The following is a 21,437-nucleotide window of genomic DNA, read 5'->3' as shown; positions in this document are numbered from 1 at the left end:
CGTGCCGGGTAGGCATCTAGCTAATCAGTGCCCAGTTTTACTGCGTCGCGGGCCCCCGGCGCGGCCGCGCTGCTGCTTCCCGTCTCTCCGTGCTCTCACGCGTGCGGCCTTGTTCAGCGCACCAAAACCCTGTCCCTCTGCTGATTTCCGCGCACCCCCGCACTCGCAGTCACAGTCGCAGGGCCAGTCTCCTCCCCGTCTCCGCCTCCCCGAGCCGATCCCTTCCTTCCCCCAAACCCTCGGCCTCGGCGGGCACCCATGGACGCGGCGTCGATGCTGGAGGTGTACCGCCGCGACCGGCGCAGGCTGCTCGGCTTCCTCCTCTCCGCCGGCGGCGGGGGCGGCCGCGCGCTCGACCTCTCCCGCGTCGACCTCGACGCCGTCAGCGCCGACTACGCACTCGAGTGCGTTGCCGCCGGTAAGGCTGGCAGAAACCCGTCCGGCCCTCCGTGCCCGCGGACGTGCCCTGGCCGCGATTGTTTTGATCGCTGGGGCGCTATGGGGTGTTGAGTCATCTGATGGTTCGAGTTTTGATCAATCCAGGCGCGCAGTTTGATGCTTCGGAGGCCACGAGGAGGTACTTCGACGAGAGAAGGTACCCGATCATGGTATGCGTGACCTGATCGCTCGAATTTTCCTGTCCATTTCAGCTCGAACTGATCTTCCTCGTTGCTTGTTGGATTATTGCTTTTGGGCCCGGAATGAGTCGTTTTCTATGAAGACAAGCGTTTGGGAGCGGTGGGGAGGACGGGGGCTAAACATTGTTGGATGTTTTGGGGTTTTCCCTAAAGTTCAAATTCTGAAATTTGGTAAAATTGCTGCAATAGGGACATAAGGCATCTTGACTGAGAATGGTATTTCACTTGCACAGAAGTTAAGAAATCATTACAATAAGAGCTGCACAGCGCTTGTCTTAATATGCCAAAATGCATGAGTCATTCCTCAACTGTAAGGAGCATGCTTCCCTAGCATTTTTTTTAAATTCTGAGATTATTAGTCTGATCCTAAAAACTAACAAGATTATTGCCAGATTTCAGCATTGCAATGTACTAAGGTTGTCACACTGTCAGTCAATTTTTATGTATTCATATCTTATCTCTACCTACTCAATGCTTGACAGCTTGAGTCTCCTCAATCTTATCGTTTCTCAATTCCTTTTGTTCTTTTGACTTTAAAAATCTACTGTTACAGTGAAGACCATGAATTCGATTGAGTGTTCCGTCCCTCCTTCCTATTTACACGGGCATAATTTGGCATAAGGAGCTTTGTCAAGTGCTCTATTGTTACATGTATTTTATGCGGAGCATTATCATAAGTATAGGGATTTTATCCGAACACAATCAAAATTTTCCATTCTGTAATTGTTGTTAATTTTGCATTCAACAGATTGGGTCGCCATCAGGGAACTCTTATTTTCTTCTTTCAAGGCCAGAACCATCTGATTCCCCTCCAAAGGAAGCAGCACCTAGCATTGGCTCCCAGGCACCTCAACAGGAGAACTCAAGTCCAGTAGGGCAACCAAGAGATTTTTTCAGAGATGCTATTAATACCTCAGGAATTGGCTATGGCACGAGAGATGATAATTTGGCAGATATTTCTCCTCAGCAAGTAAAGGAAGTGGATATTCTTTCTCTAGGTTTGCCTAGGTTAAGCACAGGTAGAAAGTTGTACATGCTTCATTTGTACTGTTCTCTTATTCTTCTTTGGATATGGCTACCCAGAACTATAGATATATGAATATAGGATAACATATAGATTGCTTTCATGTTTTCTATTCTGTTTTAAGAAGACCAAGTGTGTAGGGATAACATAATTTGTTTTATAGACCTGATTCATCTTTTCCTTTTTTTTAACTCCTCAAGAACTGTCTGATGATGATATGAGAGAAACAGCTTATGAGGTGCTTCTCGCTTCTCTATTTGTCAGGTAATTTCAACAAAACATGTGTCTGCCTGGATGTTTGCATTTACTACATGGTGCGTCTTCGTATTTCTAATATACATTTACAATTCTAACTCGGCTTCCTTAATAATACATTACTAACAGCGGAAAAGTACACTTCTCTGAAGAGAAAAGGGAAAAGAAGAACAAATTCTTGAAGGGTCTAAGGACAAAGACAGAAGTATCAAATTCAACACCTCAGGTGGAAGATGGCTATGCCCACATTCTTGATTTGATCCGAGTACAAATGGAGGCAAGGTCTTATTCACAAACTGTTCACTTTCCTTAGTTTAGCAAAAAAAAAAAAGGGGGCTATTCACTCTCTGCTTGTCTAAAAATAGATGGCGATGGTAGCATAACTTAACAAGATACTGCCAAATTCTTTGCTGTAATATGCCATATTCCCTTTATTTAACAAAACATTACACCAACTGATTGGAAAAAAGTACATCCTCCTAGAAGCGCCTAGGCGCTAGGCGGAGCCTGACTGCCTGCATAGAGCATAGCAGCTAGCGTTTTTTGAAACATTTTGCTTGATGTTAGTGTTTTTAGTTCCCTTTCATTTCATTTTTGCCATTGCTGAGTACCAGTGTGCATTATGATCCTAGGAAGCAAAGTTCTTACAGAGAAGCTTTTCTACTTGAATTTTGGTCAGCCCTTTGAAAGATATCATTTTTTTTGCAGTCCTCGAGACTAAGTCTAGATTTTACATACTGTTCATAGGACAAATGATTCTCTATTATACAAGATTAGAAGTTTTTTTTTTGCCTCTGTTTTATTCGTTGATCATTTCGAATTTACTTGCTGAGTAATATATCTTCATTACAAGGCTCGGAAATAGTGTAGTGACTAGTGAGGACTCATTAGTCAAAATTGTTCCAGATTTCAGAATCTATGGATGCATTGACTAAACGAGCTTTAAGGCATATTAATTTGAAGATGGTGAAAGGACAGCTTGATGTGCCTCGTATATCATTACAGCTCTTAAGTTCTGTTGGCAAACTTGATTTTCCAACCGAAAGATTGCGTGTACAGTGGCAGAAAAGACAGGCAAGCACCTTTGATTGTTTCTATCTACAGTATGGGCATCTGTCTTACTATTGTCTCTGATTCTGCTATCCAGGCAACTGTTCTTGAAGAATTACTTCTGTCCTCAGCATCTCTTGAGTATGATATGAGTGAAACATTGCAGATAGTTCTCTCTAAGCTAAAAGATACAGAGGCAAGAACTAACACCCATATTTTATATCATTGTGTATTAAGTAATGATACTAGTATATCAAAAAACACAATAACTGCTTAATCTCTCTTCACAATGGACTGATTCCCAGTATTGGCTTCATTCTATATGCATTGTTAACTATTCCAGGACTGGGTTGTGAGTGTTCCTGAGGGCCGCGTCGAGGTCTTGACTATCATTGAAAGATATAACTCAAAACTTTCTGCACTGACCAAGAAGTTCAACCTTAAAGAGGAGACCTACCATTGGACCCATAACTATCATGTCAACTTTAGGTTATATGAGAAGTTGCTTTGCAGTGTATTTGATATTCTCGAAGATGGACAACTTGTAGAGGTTTGCTTTTCTTTATCCACTAGGTGTCAATATATCCTCTTTGGTCTGCTAAAAAATGATCACAGCTTGTGGACAGTAATGTGGCATTAGTTCAATGGTTGCATCCTGAGTTCCTGAATGTGCTATCTAATTTTGCTACCAGGAGGCTGATGAAATACTGGAAACAGCAAAGCTAACCTGGCCTATACTGGGCATTACTGAGAAGTTGCATGGCATCTTCTATGCTTGGGTCCTTTTCCAGAAGGTTTGTTTACTGCTATTGTTTGGCCCTTCTCCTTTCTGTATACCATCTGCTGTCCCTTTTCTTGATAGCATGAACCAATGAGTTATGAATTTGTTCCTCATCCATCATGTTCTCTGCATTTCTTTTGTTGCAAAAGCACCTAGAATGTCTGTAGGCAATAGGAGCTAGATTTTTGTTGACATTTAGAGTGGACAGATGTTATGGTACAATGATACTTCCGTTTGAATAGAAAGAGTCTGGTGTTCAATCAATTGTCTTTTTGAGTCATGATTAAATCAATTGCCTTTGCTCCACTTAGGGGTTTGCAGGGAAAACTTCTTTTCTCCATTCATTAAAATAACCTTCTTGACACCTGAGTATTTTTATTACTGTTACCTTGTTTGTCCCAGTGACATGTTCGCATGATTGTTTTTCTTCCATTCAGTTCGCTCAAACTGGGGAAACTCTTCTACTGAAACATGCAAGCCTCCAGATACAGAAACTTCTATTGCATCACGACATTGAAGAACTAGAGGTGTATACAAACAGCTTTATTTGTTCTGCCGATGCCTGTGGTGGTGACAGGGCTCTAAGTTTGGCTGACAGTGCCCTTCTTAAAATAAATTCCTGGTGCCGCAGACAACTAGAGAATTATCATGCACACTTTAGTAAGGTTTGTTGACATCCCTTGTTTGGAACCGTATATCTTTCAGCTCATGTTTTTTGGTACATCAAAGCATCAATTAGTTTCTGGATGTGCCTTCCTGTTTTAGCATGCTCATTAAGAAAAACTGTTAACAAATGCTACATATTTTACTCTGATAATCATGTGAGTAAACAAATGCTACCATGTGGTTTTGCCCATTACCTAATCAGCTGATCCAACGGTCTAAACTTTTAACCTTGATGTCATGATTTGACAAAATGTTCTCATATGCTCGTCCTGCACGTTTATTGTCGGAGGAAGCATGTAAAAGAATGATATTATTCCATGGATAATAGCCAGTCACCTAATTTCTTTTTACCATGGAAGCACAAGTTTAGAATCCACAAGGCTGTTGCTGATGTAAGTAGGCCATCCTTTTATTATTTGCGTGATGAACTTAATTTTTAAGAGGTCTGCATTGTCCATACAATTGACGAGTTAACGAAAAGGAAAAGTGTGATTGTGTAATGCTACCTGCATCATGTGAATATAACTAGTATCATAGTATGACAGTCCTGATAGTATGCAATCTGTAACAATTTGGAAAGAAGGGCTTGATGATTCTCCTTTATTGCTTGCATTGATGGTACATAACCTATTTAAATCATTATCATCTTGGGATCTTATCTTCTTAATATAATGATGTGTGGTTCTCATGCATGCTGGAGGAAGAAAAAATCTAATCAGTATTGTATGATTTGTTTTGTGACATTTCAAAGTTTATTTTTACTCGATCTCCTGTAACAGAAAAACTACTCGATCTTTGAGGCCACACTGAACTTGGCATTACTTTTGGTGAAAACCCCACCTGAGGATGATTGTGAAGAAGTCCTGGTTAGATCTCTAATGTTTTTGCTGTGTACTTGTATGATATGCAGCATGCATCCAAACATTAAAAGAATTTTGGGGTTAACTCCTCTCCAATCTCCATAAGTGTTATAACCCTGATTACCATTAAGGAGACACTTAGTGTTAGCTTAAATAGCATTATAGTTATAAACTATTCTATTCAATCAGAAATGATTGTGTGTCTAATAGATGCTAAGGAAACATTAGATTTATCTTTAATATTTCTCATGATATAACATAAATATGTTTCTTGAGTTCTGTATAACTTTTGATCAGACCATCAAAATCATGTAGCATGGAAGATCTGTGTGTTAATGGGATTGGAACTCCATGTTGCCTCCAAGTTAGGATTTTTACACAACCTAAAATTCTCTATGACAGCTCCAATTTCATCCTTCAGTTTCGTGGGAACTCTTTACTTGAACGTATCCATACTAGATCTTTCCTCAATTGTTTCAATGATAAAGTGTGGATACAACACACAGTGGATACTTTTTTTTTTATCAATGTTAGGATTTGATTCCTCGATCCTTCTGCAATCCATTTATTCTTCCTTTTATGTTTGATTTTGATCTCTTATTCTCCTGCTCAATTGTTTTATGAGATTACCTTTGAAGTTTTATGCTTGATCTGTTTTGGATCATTTCAGCTCATTGAGAGCCCAGTTGGGAGTACACCAGAATCAAAATTGGTTCATTTACTCATTGTCAGATCCATTCACGCTGCATATAAGCAAGTGAGTCGACAATCCACGTATCCTATTTTTAAAAGTTCAATTAAATAATAAACAGTACAGTGATATTTTATACTTCATTAGGCCCTAATTTCATCAGACGGACGATCAGAAACTGAAATTAAGCATCCATTGACAATCCTTGCAAATGAGCTAAAGTTGGTGGCAGAGAAAGAGTGCAGTGCGTTCAGTCCAATACTTCACAAGTACTATCCTGAAGCTCAGGGAGTAGCTCTAATTTTCTTACACATGCTGTATGGAAAACAATTGGTTAGTCCAACTCCTTTTCCAGCTGTGGTATGTTTATTCTTGGATTCTGGGGACTTGCATTTACGTATAGGATTGCTGTTGGCTACTAGGAACTATTCTTGGAAAGGACAGATCATTTGGAAAACTCAAAAGAGATACTGGCAGCATCGAATAATTTTGAGCTCTTTATAGCTGAGAAGCTTCGCTCAGTGTACGGGGAAGCAGGGTCTTCATTCTCCAACTATTTAAAGCCCTACATGGTAAGGCATCGCAATGTCCTTTATGTTCATGACAAGTACTTTAATGTTTGAAAATGGGCGTAATGTATTAAATTGACTCTGCAGTGCTTCCTGTGTCTTGCCTTTTTTTGTGATTTGTCAAGGAATCTTATCCTTTTCCCTGCAGTATGGTTTCCTACAGAATGAAACTTCTTCTGTAATCTGTTCCATGATTTGATATTGCACTAAGTACTATGTAGCCTTTAGTACTTAAGTTTGACAGAATTCTGGAATGAAGTGGTTTATCACTGTGGTCTCCTTTTCGGCTGCCAAATCTCCTTTTGGGCTGCCATTTGTGTCTGAAATACTTTGTGGTTTTAGTTGTCCAAAGATCTTGGCGTTTGTCTTTTTTTCTTAACATCTCATCAGTTTCTGTTCATTGCTAGGACAAACATCCATGAATAACATCAAGCATTTTTTTCGATAATATATGGCTTTGCTTGTTTTTTGGGTTTACAATAAGCTTTATTGTAATATCTTTCTGACATTTTACATTTCCATGGGCACATTTACATCTAACAAAATGACACCTCTGAAATTCAACAGATAGGTTGCTTATCATCACCTCTTATTCTCCAATGGCTGCATGCTCAACATGAAAATGTCTTGGAGTGGACAAAACGTACTATTGGGATAGAGGTTTGTTATTCCAAAGAAAGTTCACTTCTACTTTACTTTACTTGATGTGTAAAATGTTGAGTAGTTGTAGCATGCTATTTAGCAGGTGCATATGTTGTCATTTCCATCCACTTTTCATTGGACTTGGTGACTCTGCACATAATGGTTGTGGACTTATGTTGTGAAGTGGAGGGCGTTGTTAATTGTGCATATGTGCTTGCACTTCATGAAAATTATGTGACATCCGTTTTTGTATAGAAGATAAGGGGACTTCTATGTATTTTTGGTAAAATAAAATTGTACTGTTGTTACTCTGTATCTGGTACCATTAAAATTGGTTGTATCTAACACACCACAATATTCATGTAGTATATGCAATGATTAGTACAATACAGTTTTAGGTGTCAAATCGATAATTGCTGTCAGGTCGAACCTTGCTCCCCCTCCCCCCAGCATGCACACAAAGAATGAAAAAAAAAAATGAGCTCTGAATTTCATTCAACAATATAATTTAGTAGCTAAAGTAGATTTTGATCAATTTAGGTGGGTCAAGCGTTGCATGTATGTGATAGCAACTGCCAGTCTGTCCAATGTTTTATGTGGCCTGCTGACTACTGTTACTTGCCTCCTTGTATAACCCGACTGTAGAGCATCCTTTAGTTGGCAACATTCGTTTGTGTCTGTTGCTTGAGCGCATTTTGCAAAGGGTGCCGTTGTTTATTGCAGTCCGCTTCAGGCTTAGCAACTGAGAGGTCACGTTGTTCAATTCCAGAAAATCCACAATAAAACACCTACATGAACTTCATGGGTGCCATACTGTCTGACTAGCAACCAGTTGCCGACTGATACCTGATTACCCCAGTTAATGAATTTAAACTTCACTATGTTGGATGTATCTAGCTAACTTTAGAAACTTTGATCAGAAGTGCTGGCTCTCCTAACTGTCTGATTGGCCATTGCAACTGATCACAAGTCTGTTTTTTGTTCATATGTGGGCATAGGACTGGACGCCTTTATCAGTTCATGAGAAACAAGCAACATCAGTGGTAGAAGTATTCCGGATTGTGGAAGAGGTCAGTTTTTTTGTTGATTTTCTGCATAATATGCCCCTTTACTATGTAGTGAAGTTTAGAACATTGATATGGTGCAAACTTCATCTGTAAACATTTGATTTCTTAGGAAAAACTCCAAATAACTCCCTTCAAGTGTAACCAAAGTACAGATAACCCCCTAAACTATTTCTTGTTTCAGTTTACCCCTAAACTATGTTATTTGGTTTGATTTACTCCCTAATACAATTTGTCTTTTTTGTTTCTCCATGTGCAATTGGAGTATCAAGTTAAAATTCCGCGAGATGATAGCAGACATCATGACACATATTAGAGAAATACATCATAATTTTTTATCATTATTTTGATAGGGTAGGACACTTAAAACAAATTAATCATTACGATATAAAATTATATGAAATTATGATGAAAAATTCATAATAGATTTTCTGGACATACATTGTGATGTCCACTACCACCCTGCGAAATTTTAGTAAAATCAACTTGTGTTTGGAGAAACAAAAAAGACAAATTGTATTAGGGGGTAAATTGAACCAAATGTCATAGTTTAGGGGGGTAACTTGAACCAAAAAAATACTTTAGGGGGTTATCTGGACTTTGGTTATACTTGAGGGGAGTAACTTGGACTTTTTCCGATTTCTTATTTGTAGCCTTATTTGATCCTAAGTGCAAGCAGAACATCTGAACTTCCATCTTGAAGATAGAAGCTTTCTGTTACATATTTTCTCCAGTTACTTTTTAACCCAGTGCTTTGATTATAAAACTGAAATTATGCTTTGCGTCATTGTTCGTTCGTAGCTTAATGCATGCATATTCTGACTATCACCGTGATATTTGTTTTGGGGTGCTTATTTTATCATTTTATGCGCAGAGTGTTGATCAGTTCTTTAATACGAGCCTACCTCTCGATATTGTCCACTTGCGAAGTCTACTTATCGGAATCACTAGCAGTCTTGAAGTCTATTTGCTTCACATGGAAAATCAACAAGGTATGTGCCAGGTTTTGGATAGACATTGATGCACAATATTGGGTCATTGTTTTTGTTACGATATATTAACTGCTGTATTGCAAATTTTTCAGTTAACTTGCATTCCGCTATTTCTTCCTTAGTATAGTTCAGAACATCTCGTTGTACAAATAATTCTGTTTTGTGTTTTCATGACAAACACATGTCGGTTTTACAACTTGCAAATATTTGAGTGCTTCGTGCACTATCTTTTTCAATCATAAAATCTGATAGCAGTGGACCTTAAAATTAGCATAATTTCTTGATTGTTATTCATTGTCAGCATCAGAAACCTCGATATTGGCAGTGGTGGTGGTCTCTGCAATGCTATATTTGCATATTTCGAATTGTTTGTTCAATGCTGTGGGCATATCTCATAAGTAGCATAGGTGTTTTTAATATTACATTATTTTCCCAAAAAGTGTGACCCCATGAAGAATGGCTTTCCAGAAGAACCAGGAAATAACTGTATCCATTGTTGTCTTCCTGCTGCAGTTTCTGGATCTACCCTGCTTCCTAGGGCTCCAGTCTTGACACGTTATGCAGAATCAATGAATCCATTTGCAAAAAGAAAACTTATTGAACCTACAGTTCCTGAAGAAAAGGTGGCTACTAAATTGAACAATTTGACGGTGCCTAAATTATGTGTGAAGCTCAACACCCTTCAAGTGAGTTTTTGATTGACTATCCTTTCTCTATTCATTTCCGCTTGCCGTAGAATGAATATTATTTTATTAGACTTTGAATCAACAAAACACATGCTAAGATTTCAGGACGTGGCCCTAGAAACTTTTCATAGAAGTCTGTTATGCTGAGGCACTGTTTTGTCTAACTTTTCATAGAAATCTATTATCCGAGGTGCTACTCCTCTCCTTATATTTCCCCTCTTTGCTAATGCACAGGCATGGATCTCATCCACCCATGCATTCTAATTCTATTCCTAATTAAGAGCCTATGACTCCTTCAGAACCAAGAATGTTTTTTTAAAGGATAGGATTTATATCCTATATGAATTATTCCTGTATTTTCCTTTGAAATGAAAGGATTGGGCCTATGAATTTACTATGGAATATCTCAGTTCACAATAAGTTAGACAAAACCTTACATGAGACCCATCTCATAGAAAGTTTCTTTTGTCAGAGCATGTTTTTTGTTTAGCCCTTAAATGTCATGTGTGGCAGTCTAGGGTTGTTCTTGAATAAGTTCCGCATCAATAAATCTATTTGAAGTGTAGTTATGCATACTCATTTAACATTTCAAGATTGGTTATCAAACGTACTTGGCATCACAAGATGAATATGCACTAAATTAAAATCGAAAATATATTTTGATTATTTTTCTAGTCGTAGGGCCTTATTTTAAATCTTGTACATGGCCCTCCGAAATTCAAGTAGGGTCCTTCATGAAAGTTGCTTCCATTATTCTTGTTGAATTATTACCATTTAAGTCTTATTTTCAACCTGATTCTTCTGTTCCCCAAATGCCACAGTTCATCAGGGACCAACTTGATGCTATAGAAGAAGGCATCAAACGATCCTGGATCTCTGTCTTGTCAGGTAATCCTCCTTGAGTATATTCCTGATTCCTTTTATGTTGACGTAGCTTGTTATTCAACAATATATTGGTTGACTAGCTGGAACAAGTTCTCTTGATACCCCTTTTGACGTTTTTGCGACTTGGTCTACCTGCTTATTGTCAAGCTGGTTCTTATATAACTTTTATCACACTCAACTAGTACTTGGTAGGCCTGTTCCAAAAACAAAGAGCAAAAGATGCCTTAAGGCTCAGATTTTACCGTTTCCAAGGTTTATCCGATAAATATCTGAGATGGATCGCCTGGATCTGTATATATGTCAGTGACTCAATGGATTGGGTTCGTTTGGTACAGTTTGACCTCTTTAGGCTGTCTGGTTTACCAAATGCCACCTCCATTTGTGGGATTCCTTTCCCTTTTTTTATCAGTGTTGTTGCATTTTGATTTTGTAATTGTATGGTTGCGAGATTAATGAACAAATTGGCACAAGTGTATGCTTGGCTAAACAACTGTTTTCGAGGGACTTCATATAGGTTATCACTTTTGAAAAACATGAACCCAGTTTATGCCCTGGACCTTTTAAAAAAAACTTGACCTTCGGGGGTAAGACAACCCTTGCTAAGAGAAGACCTTACACAGGTCGAGAAAACCCCCTTACACATGGTCCATAACCCCTGTGAGACTACTGCTGGGCTGGCGACCACTGCAACTACCACCAAGTAGGAGGGCCCAAACCAACCACAGCCGCGAGCCGACCTGGGCTAGGCCTTGACCTGATTTTTTAACCCTAGCCTAAAATTCGCTCCCACGGGGAGTTGAACCCAGGACTCTAGGAGTGCTACTGAGACCATCTAACCAATTCAGCTAGAGACCCGTAACGGACCTTATAGACTTGTAACAGACTGCACACAAGAGTTGCGAGTTAATCTTGCATGTGAAGTTTGGCAAGCTGAATGTTGTGGATAGTAAGACACAAATACCTATTCTATTTGTTCCTGTACTTCTTCTGCAGCTACCAGATTGTTGGACTATTTGTCTTGCATTGCTAGTGGAAGACCTATTTCAGAAAACTCATCATCCTCTGATGAATCGATCGATGAGTTGTTCACAATTTTTGATGATGTGCGAATGACTGCTGTGAACATAACTGACACGATCTTGAACTTCATTGGTAAGCTACTAAGACTCTAATTAGTTTCCGCTTCACAATCTTCAGTTTTATTTGCCCTTTGCAATCAGGGAAATAGTTTTTAGATTTAGATTTCTTTGTACTGGTTCCTTAAATTTCTTATGTTTATGTTTAGCTCTACTGAATCCGCTAGAGTTTACTGTTAGATTCATCATCAGTTCGCTGTAAATGAATCTGTAATTTCATGTGCCTTATGCATGGATCATCATTGAGAAAAAGAGTATGAAACAATTCAAAGTTTCTATATGGCATGCTCTTGTAATTATCAGGCTATCAGCTGAACCGCAGTTTCTCGAACTGCTGCAGTGAGATCAACCTCTGTTTTTGATAAGGTCCATTGTTAGATACATGATATACTATCGCTGTAACTTTGTAGTCTTATTGTGTTAAATGCTTCTTGGTAAATAACTACCAAAATAATTTTCATATTCATGTAGAAGGAAAAAAAACTCTTATATTTCTGTTGTGTTTCCTGATATAGATTAGATGAGTAACAAGTTGCTGAAAAAACAACTTTGCAGGAACAAGGGCTGTATTCTATGATATGCGGGACTCGCTTCTTTTCTCCTTGTACCGAGACAGCGTTGAAGGAGCACGCATGCAGATATTTATCCCTACAATTGATCAAGTAGGGAGACCAAACTTGAGATACCCAGGCACCTACACTTTGTTCAGTTTAGGTCCTTGCTTTGCTTCAGTAATTGTTGAACTGGACATATGCTGCAGGTTCTTGATCAAGTATGTGATTTGATTGTCGATGTTTTAAGAGACCAAGTTGTGCTCAGAATATTTCAAGCTTGCATGGTATAAATATCTTGCTAATGTCCTGTTTGTCATTGCAATTGTTAGATAGCTAAAGTAAAAGGTTTTCTTTATCTAATCTTAATTAGGAAGGACTCATTTGGGTCCTTCTGGATGGAGGCCCATCCCGTGCATTTTTGGAGACAGATGTGGACTTGATGCAACAAGATCTTGCTATGCTCAAGGTATGAACAGGGTTAAAGAATATATTATACTTACCATGAGTGAAAGAAGCAAGAATCTCGCAATAAATATAGCTTATCATTTCAAAAATTTGTCATCTTGCTGAAACCTATCACTTATTGACATGATTTCTTTGTCCTTGTCATTCAAATTTTCTCCTAGGATCTCTTTATAGCAGAAGGCCAAGGTTTACCACTAGATGTAGTTGAAAGGGAGGCTAAACAAGCTCAGCAGATATTGGACCTATATATGCTGAAGGTCTTGTATTATTATTTTTTACTTTATTTTTACTGCATAAAACTTTCTGCAGTAACCAACTTGCTTAGATCACACTTACTGGTCTTCAGGCTGATATAATTATTGAAATGCTGATAAATGCAAGTGACCAAATGTCTCACCATCTTGAAGTTTCAAGTGCTCGAAGAAGACATGTACATGATGCACATACCCTTCTTCGAGTTTTGTGTCATAAGAAGGATAAAATTGCCTCTACGTTCTTGAGAATTCAATACCACCTTCCAAGGTCGTCAGGTGAGATAATGATCATGATTTGTTGTGGCTTATAATGTTTCTCGCTGGTAGGAAAATAGATTCTGTGTCATGCATTCCATTGACATTGAAGGACTTAGGCAATGCTACCTTGCAAAAACTTATATGTTTATGGAAAATACATGCTAGAAAGTCACACTTGCAGTTCACCTTCAATATTATGCGGTTGTGCAGAATTAAAGTTCCCTCGAGTCCGGTTCATGAAATGACGGGCGTTCCTTTATTTTGCAGATTATGATGACCTTCCTGTGAAGGACGTGTCATCTAAAGTACCTATGTTTTCAGACATGCTTAAGAGAGGTACCTCATTCAATTGGTCAGAGACAGGGCAGCAAAGCTTTCGGGTTATGAAGAAGAAACTGCAAGAAGCTACTTGGCAGTAAGATATGTCTTGCTGAGAAAACTCTGCTTGGTTTGCAGATTGCCCCTTCCATAAACGCAACAGAAGGTATTAAAAAAAATCCATAACACCTGGATATGCAGTAACATTATTTTTTTAGTGTTTGTAGTTCATATGCAGTGAGTGTTCTTTTGTCATTTATTGTCACTTCACACTTATCTTTACATTTACATATTGCAACTGAATGGGCCTTCTCTTTTCAGTGAGCTTTACTACCAAAGTAACTCTTCTCTTTCGAGATAAGGCGTGGGTTTAAAAGATATGTACTGTACCTCTGCTATGCTAATTGCAATACAAGTAAGACCAATTGTTCTTTTTTATTTGTGTATTGGAATATCAGTTGTTCCTTTTAATGCTATTGATGAGTGCTCTCCTAAAATATTGAAGGTTGCATATTCAGTATGATTTTCAGAAGGGTCAACACGGTGCTCACTCTATGGTCCTAAAAGCATATATACTTCACAAACATCCTGACCCTCAGAATTCATGGAAGTGTGCCTGCAGAGCTGCATATGGAGTCAGTATATGCTACGAAGAAAGAAACATCCCCTTTGCTGTCCAAGCATCACACAGCCCTTACCTCACTTGATGACATTTGACATTGACAGCAGATGGGTAATTAGCAACAGGCTTCAATTGGCCACTTCAAGGGTTTACAGCAATGGAGTTGTACCACAGACTGTCATTCTACTGCTTAAAGAGCTTTATTTTTTGGAAAGATAAGAGCTAAATTTTTGCCCCAGGCAAAAATAAATGAAGCACCGCGAGGGTCAGCTACTCGTACTAGCACCACCAAATGTCCATGAAATTTGCCAAAGCAAAGAAATAGCAATAATCAGGTGCTTTTGTTTTATCTTGCAGGGTTTTTGTTTCGAGGAGAAGTTGACTGTTCCACCTGCAGCCTGCAGGTACCAAGCTGGTGGCCTATTTATACCAGGTACTTGCCCCCAGCATGATCGGCATCATTTGTTCAGAAAAGATTAGGTTGGCAAAGTTCATGCCGAATAAAAACTTGCAGGACCTGGGAACCCTGGGTGTGCTTTTCGTAGTCTGTCTAGCTATAAGCACGTTAGATGTTTAGTTCTTTTATCTTCCTGCCTACATTCTGTATCGAAAATTTGCTACTTCCGTTTGATGAAATTTTACTAGGACATTAACCCACATAGTTGCCAAAATATCAGTTGACTTTAGCCTCAGTGGTTGAGCTGTGTTTTTACCTTCTGGTCTTTTTTGTATGCGTGCTATATGTGTCCAGTCAAACAGTCATGACAAAACAGATGTATGTTTTCTGCGTCTCAGCAATCATGTACCAACTTGATCGGGCATTTTATTTCATTATTGGTTGTAGGAAAATTATTTTGGAGGTAGGTATAATCTGTTCGCTTGGATTAGAAGAAGATTAGTACTCTGTTGCATTATTATCAACTGGAACATGAAAATGAAATTATAAATTAGAATACTTCATTACACGATTACAGAGCCACAACAAACATTTGTCAGCTTGGCTTTTGGCTAAACAAGTTCATTTTTGAACTAAACAAGCCCTAGTTAGAATCGGCAGGACTGCAGGACGGTGCAAAGCACAATAAAGCAAGGCCATTGATGTAGTACAAACATGTTTCAGTTTACGCAATTACGCCTACACCATCTCCCAATACAAACGAGACTACTCTACACGAGTGCCACACTAATTTCAGTCCTCGCGGCGCGGGCTGTCACGAGACCGAGCTCTTGCTGTCACGCGACCCTCCGCCCGGCCTCGCCGCCGCCGCCGCCCGCACGGACAGCGCCAGCACGTCCAGATCCGATACCTCTTTCCTCCTCGCCGCCTTACTCCCCCGCGCCGCGTGCCTCTCGTCGTCGTATTGCTCTTCGTCCTCCTCGCCGTCTTCCTCGGCAGTCCCGTCCTCGCCGTCCTCCACCTCGTCCCCGTCCTCCGCGCCGCGCGGCCGTTTGGCCCCGATCGCGACACCGAACAGCATCGGCTTCGCTCCGCGGCCGCTGGGGCCTCCACCACCGCCGCCGCCGCCGTGCCCATCGTCGCCCTCCGCCGGATCCTCATCGCCGTGGTCGTACCGCGCCACGAGCTGGCGCACGCCGTCGCAGAGGCGCCGCGCGCGGGCCAGCTCCCGCGCCAGCCTCGCGTTCTCGCGCCGCAGCCGCGCGTTCTCCTCCTCCAGCTCGGCCACCGCGCCGCTCACCCCCGCCGCCGAGCCGCGCGGCGGCGACGAGGAGACCGCCGGTTCCCCGCCGGAGCTCGTGGGCGGGGACGAGATGATCGGTATCCCCGCCGGTATGGCCACCCCGCCGCCAACCCCCGTGGTGCCGGTCCCCTTCCGCCTCTGTATCCCTCCCAGCAGGTGCTTCTCCCCTCGCCGGAAGCCGTCGTTGGCGAACTCCCACCTGTCCGCCACCACCTTCTTGAATCCCTGCACGGAGAGAACGCACAACCCCGTCATGATCTCGATCTAACTGTGCGGTGCGGACCGTTGGGTACGGAGAAGAGGGGTGGTTGGGTACGCACGTAGGTGTTGAGCTGGCGCACGAAGGAGGAGAAGTTGCTGTGCTTGAAGTGCTTGGGGAGGAGGTCGCGGGCGAACTCGGCGGGGCGCCACACCACGAAGGCCGTGCCGGTGTCGTTCCACGAGATGGTATCGTCGGTGCTGGGGTCCTCCACCATCGCGTACGTCTTCGTCAGGAACGGCGGCGTCCCCGCCGCCGGCGACGCCATTGGGCAGGCAGGTGGCCGGAGCGGCGGTGTTCCGCGTGCAGGGGAGACGAGAGGGGAGGAGGATGCGGGAAGGAAGGCAATTGTTTCCACGGGAAGGAGGAGGCGTCTAGAAACGTGGATTTGGGGACGGGATTAGGTTGGACATTGGTGAGAGAAGCATCCAGCGGATTCTAGAAGGTTCCCGGCCTTTCCTTGCGCTAGCAGACACGTGGCGCAGCTTCTACGAAGTGCCCGTTTGGATTGAGGAGCTTGATGGGCTGGACGAGTAGGGAGGAGGGTTTGCTTGAGCTACACTTGTACAAGCCCAAATGTGCTCTTTTATTCCTTTAATGATATTCTTTTCGAATTTCTCGCGCACAACATTTCACAGAAATTGTTCAATTGTTGTAAACATATTTTTGAAGAAGAGGGAAGAAAAATGTATTGACCAGCTTGTCAAATAGTCGGAGGGCATATTGAAGTAACCAACACGAGACTCCATTATTACGAACTCAAAACCAGCGCTCCAATAATGCATTACAGAATGATCTGCGCCCTTTGTGGATGCTAACAAACGTCTAAACCACTGTGCCAGTATTGTACACTATCATTCGGTAATCACGCGTAAAGTGTTGTTGTTCAACCACCAACACGGTGATGAACATCAGTCAGTTCATCGCTGCACAGTAGAGGCTGTAGAGCTCGACAAAGGGGGCCATCAGTCTACTCCAGGTTTGTGTGGCGGGCCCTCATCTGGGGCGGGCTCTGGCCCAATACGCGCGCGAGCTCCAGCACCACCATCTCGAACAGCACGAACATGGCTCCCTCGTACAGGCTCCCCATCGGCAGCTTCGCCCGCGACGACGCCCTCTCCAACTCCGTCGCCTCCGCCTCCTCATCGTCGTCCGCCATGGTCTGCGCGGGGAGGTGCGCCACGACGTCGGCCTGGCGCCGCGAGAAGTCCCCTTCGGGGCGGGCCGTGAGCAGCAGGACGCGCGCCCCGGCGCCGCGCGCCACGCCGCAGATGGCGTCGACGGTGGAGAACGAACCCGGCCCCGCGGAGGCCACGAGGAGGTCTCCCGCGCCGGCGGGCGGCGCCGTGACGTCGCCGACGCAGTGCGCGGGGAGGCCGAGGTGCGCCAGGCGCATGCAGAGGGCGCGCATCATGAGGCCCTCCCGCCCGACGCCGTGCACGAACACGCGCCCGCCCCGGGCCGCCGCAGCCGCGAGCTCGGAGACCAGGACGGAGCCCGCGGGCGGGTGCGACGAGGGCGCGGAGAAGACGGCGGCGATCTGGGCGCAGATGGCGCCGGCGTCGTCCGCCTGCGCCGAGGCCGCGGCGTCGCTGCCGCTCATTGCGGTCACCGTGCCTTATCCGATGCTACCGTGGACGGAGGTGGGACTGGGACGGGCTCTGGTCAAACTCAATCTTTGGTAGTAGCAAGCGGGCGTACGCTGGCATCTGGTTTTGGATGCGGTGAGCTGCACTCGGCGCTCGGCAGGCCTCTGACAATGTCACAGTATTTTAGCAGAATCTCTGACATTAGTCTTACGTTTATGTTCTGACAAGGCACCCGTGACGGTCATAGAGAGCAACTCTACCTGGTACAAGTCATCTGAGAGCAGTAAAGACGAGGTATTGGGATCAGCTTTCACACGTACTTTTCCAAAGTTTTGTGTATTTTTTAATCACATATCTCTTCCTGCGCTCTAAGTCTCTTCCTGCGCTCTAAGTCTGTGGCCGCACGGACGGCCGCCGCCACAAGCCGCAGCTCCCGGCCGGCGAGGCCTGGACGCCCGCCAGCCGCAGCACTGCAACCACGCACCAGCCCCGCGCCACCCCCTCCATGCTGGCCCCTCTGCCAGGCACCCAGGCCCACTCGCGGCCTGCCTCCTCACCACGCGCTGTCCTCACCGGCCATGGCTGCCTCCCCACGTCGCGGTGCAGGCTCGCTTCCCGTAGCGGTGGCTGTGGCCACGGTCGCGTCGGGACTCGCGACAACGCCTTGGAGCCCCACCTCCGCACGCACCAAGGCTCGTCCGCAATGCCGTCCCGCGGAGTCTGTCCGCAGCGACCTCGCCCCGCCCCTCCGCCACATCCGCTGCCTGCGACCCCCGTTCGGCCGCACCGGCAGCCCTTCCCACCCCTCCGGCCGCGTCCACACCCCGCCCGCCGGCCGCTGCCTGCGACGTCACCTGCGCCGGCGTCCCCTCCCGCGCCTGTGCCCACGCCCCGCCCGTGCCCACGACGCCGCAGCCAAGATGCCTCCCACCGGATCCCGTGGCGGCCGTGCCCCTCCCTGGTCCCTACGACAGGCCAAGCGAGCCATGCTTGCCGACCGCTACAACCCCGTGCTCTCCGGCGGCGCCAGCCTCGTCTTGCGCTCGTCGGCCGCTCTACCACATAGCTCTCTGTAATCCTATAAGGACTCATACCATGTAATCTTATTAAGACTCCTCACCGATTAGTAATCCCACCCCTGGAGTATATAAAGGAGGGTGGGAGTCCCCAGATCGGTAGGCGAAAACCTTATAGAACCACAACAGAGGACCAAATCCTCAACACCAAACAACACCCAAGCGCAGGCGCAATATACAATACCCCAAACAGGACGTAGGGTATTACGCTACTCTAGCGGCCCAAACTTGTATAAAGGAGAAAAGAAAAGAGGAAAAAGGGGAAGGGAAAAGGGGAAAGAAAGGAGAGGGAGAGTCAGTGAAAAACGCGGAATTGGTCGGGTATGCGCGACGGATTTGACGGGCACGCGGTGAAATTTGCGGAGGACAGAAAAAGATGACTGACAATGTTGGGTGCCGGGACGGCGGGGTCGCCGGGAAGGAAGAGATTTTCGGGAGCTCAACCGTTGAAAGATTTTGAAAAACAAATTTTTAGTGGGTGATTTGAGTCAGTAAATTTTACGGGCGTTACAGTACGCCTCTCGATGGTAATTACCCTCCAGAGCTACACTTCGCCGACTATTATTGGGGCATGTTGACCGACAACCATGGGCTTGGTACACCGAATTACGGAGGCTATCGCCACGGGTTTGGTGCACTGAGTTCCGGAAGCTCTACCAGAGGCTTGGTACACCGAATTAGGAGGCTCTATCACGAAGTTTGGTGCACTGAGTGTTGGAGGTTCACAACGGCTATACCCTAGTGAGGTCCAAATCCTATGTGCAGCAACACGCGCTCTCCTCGCCAAAAGGCAGAAAAGTCTCTTTTTATCGCAATGTCAACTACTTATTTTTGTTGTCTCCTCTTAGCAGTCACTAATCGCCTCGAGCACAACACGCCTCAATCCGTGAAAGTCTCGGATCTTCTATCATACCTAAATGCTAGCTCCTCTTAGCGGTCACTAATCGCCTCGAGCACAACACGCCTCAATCGGTGAAAGTCTCGGATCTTCTGTCATGCCTAAACGCTAGGATGCATACACGAGACAAAGATCTCACACGCAGTGGCAATAACTAAATAGGGACTAACTACTCGGGAGAAATATGGCCAAAATCAGAGCATGACACGCAACATTTACATTCATTACTGAATAAATTTTGCTAGTATCTTCAAAATTCTACAAACATGCTACATAATGTATGCATCTCTTTTTGCACGTCAAGCTTCGGCGACAACTCTCCGGGACGCTCAGCGTACCTTCAATGGCACCGCTAGCTCCCAGGCTCGGGGACTAAGCACCAATTACTACTCGAAATATCTCCAATGGCTAAGCTAGCTTCCAAGCTCGGAGGCTAAGCGTCAAATAACTATTCAACGTGACTTCTATGGCTCACCTGGCGCATAGGCTCGGGGGATGGACACCGCAAAACTACACAAAAGACGACTAGCATGAAGACTAAAGGCCCTCCAAATGATTATTTAATCATTCCAAAGCTCAGGGGCTGATAAGTTAAACTCAACAGTTGATGTTTTCAAGATGAAAGAAGAAGATTCAAGATTTTATTGACCCTCAGCCTGATTCTTCGATTCAACCTAAGTCTCGGGAGCTACTCCATATGGAGTGCGACTTCCACCGTCCCCCATATCACATTCCAAAGATGAAGAATAAAAAATCAAGACGATCAATGGCTTGAGCACACCATAGCCTCATGGCAGGTTTGAGGACTTTGAAGATTCAGCTAGACAAAGTACTCGAAAAGCACCAAAACTAATCGGTGAGGATCTGAAAAATACTCAAAGGCTGCTACACTCGACTATGAAACGCTCGGGGGCTTGTCGGGGATAGATCCCCAGTACCTGCAAAGGAAGGAAGAAGTCGGACTCCTACAAGAATTCCCATGTAATCCTACTAGGACTCATACCATGTAATCCTACTAGGACTCCTCCTTATAACCGACTAATAATCCCGCCCCCTGGAGTATATAAAGAAGGGCAAGGGTACCTAGATCGGCAACTTAGACCAACAGAGGCCAAGATCTCCTAGAACCACAACAGAGGACCAAATCCTCAATACCAAACAACACCCAAGCGCAAGGCGCAATATACAACACCCCAAATAGGACGTAGGGTATTACGCAATCTAGCGGCCTGAACCTATCTAAATCGTGTGTCTGCGTTTACCTTCAAGTTCCTGATCTCGGCGAGCCCCACTAACCAAAACACTACCTCGAGCACTACCGTCGGTAGGTTGCTGGGTTTAAACACCGACAACTAGCTCGGGATACCACTCGGTAGGTTGCAGGGTATAAAACTCCGACACCAGGCTCGGGGCTTAAGTGCCAATTACTACTCAGAATATCTCCAATAGCTAAGCTAGCTTCCAAGCTCGGGGGATAAGCGCCAAAAAAACTACTCGATGTGGCT

The 21,437-nt window shown here is 44.0% G+C and overlaps 3 protein-coding genes across 5 annotated transcripts; 1 reads left to right on the top strand and 2 right to left on the bottom strand.

The window, feature by feature from the left end:
- Positions 1 to 77: 77 nt before the first annotated feature.
- LOC101770228 lies at positions 78 to 15,241 on the top strand. Of its 3 annotated transcripts, none has more exons than XM_012847868.2 (29): positions 78 to 418; positions 544 to 608; positions 1,387 to 1,657; positions 1,863 to 1,926; positions 2,047 to 2,194; positions 2,824 to 2,991; positions 3,065 to 3,163; positions 3,311 to 3,517; positions 3,660 to 3,761; positions 4,186 to 4,413; positions 5,194 to 5,280; positions 5,945 to 6,031; positions 6,113 to 6,298; positions 6,388 to 6,537; positions 7,102 to 7,194; positions 8,175 to 8,246; positions 9,115 to 9,232; positions 9,746 to 9,918; positions 10,740 to 10,806; positions 11,797 to 11,955; positions 12,495 to 12,601; positions 12,700 to 12,777; positions 12,864 to 12,959; positions 13,120 to 13,215; positions 13,305 to 13,488; positions 13,738 to 13,954; positions 14,110 to 14,203; positions 14,307 to 14,675; positions 14,768 to 15,241. In XM_012847868.2, the coding sequence occupies exons 1-26, from the start codon at positions 259 to 261 to the stop codon at positions 13,887 to 13,889; spliced, it is 3,417 nt and encodes a 1,138-aa protein (XP_012703322.1). In that variant the 5' UTR covers positions 78 to 258; the 3' UTR covers positions 13,890 to 13,954; positions 14,110 to 14,203; positions 14,307 to 14,675; positions 14,768 to 15,241. The 3 variants fall into 3 exon arrangements, with proteins under 3 accessions (XP_012703322.1, XP_012703321.1, XP_022684537.1); XM_012847867.2 differs by having other exon boundaries at positions 14,294 to 14,675; XM_022828802.1 differs by lacking the exons at positions 78 to 418; positions 544 to 608 and adding an exon at positions 726 to 854 and having other exon boundaries at positions 14,294 to 14,675.
- A 91-nt stretch (positions 15,242 to 15,332) lies between these two features.
- Positions 15,333 to 16,968, bottom strand: LOC101769419 (heat stress transcription factor B-2a-like). Its single transcript, XM_004976469.3, has 2 exons — positions 16,431 to 16,968; positions 15,333 to 16,335 (listed from the first exon to the last, which is right to left on the bottom strand). Exons 1-2 carry the CDS (start codon positions 16,635 to 16,637, stop codon positions 15,622 to 15,624), a joined length of 921 nt encoding a protein of 306 aa, XP_004976526.1. The 5' UTR covers positions 16,638 to 16,968; the 3' UTR covers positions 15,333 to 15,621.
- Positions 16,969 to 17,090: 122 nt separating this feature from the next.
- LOC101769019 (3-hexulose-6-phosphate isomerase) lies at positions 17,091 to 18,247 on the bottom strand. The gene has a single exon (XM_004976468.3). The coding sequence runs from the start codon at positions 17,970 to 17,972 to the stop codon at positions 17,340 to 17,342; it is 633 nt and encodes a 210-aa protein (XP_004976525.1). The 5' UTR covers positions 17,973 to 18,247; the 3' UTR covers positions 17,091 to 17,339.
- Positions 18,248 to 21,437: the final 3,190 nt, after the last annotated feature.

This window comes from Setaria italica, chromosome VII, assembly GCF_000263155.2.
Source record: "Setaria italica strain Yugu1 chromosome VII, Setaria_italica_v2.0, whole genome shotgun sequence".
Lineage (NCBI taxonomy): Eukaryota > Viridiplantae > Streptophyta > Magnoliopsida > Poales > Poaceae > Setaria > Setaria italica.
The sequence above is the reverse complement of the archived record's forward strand: the minus strand, read 5'-3'. Positions and strand labels throughout refer to the sequence as shown.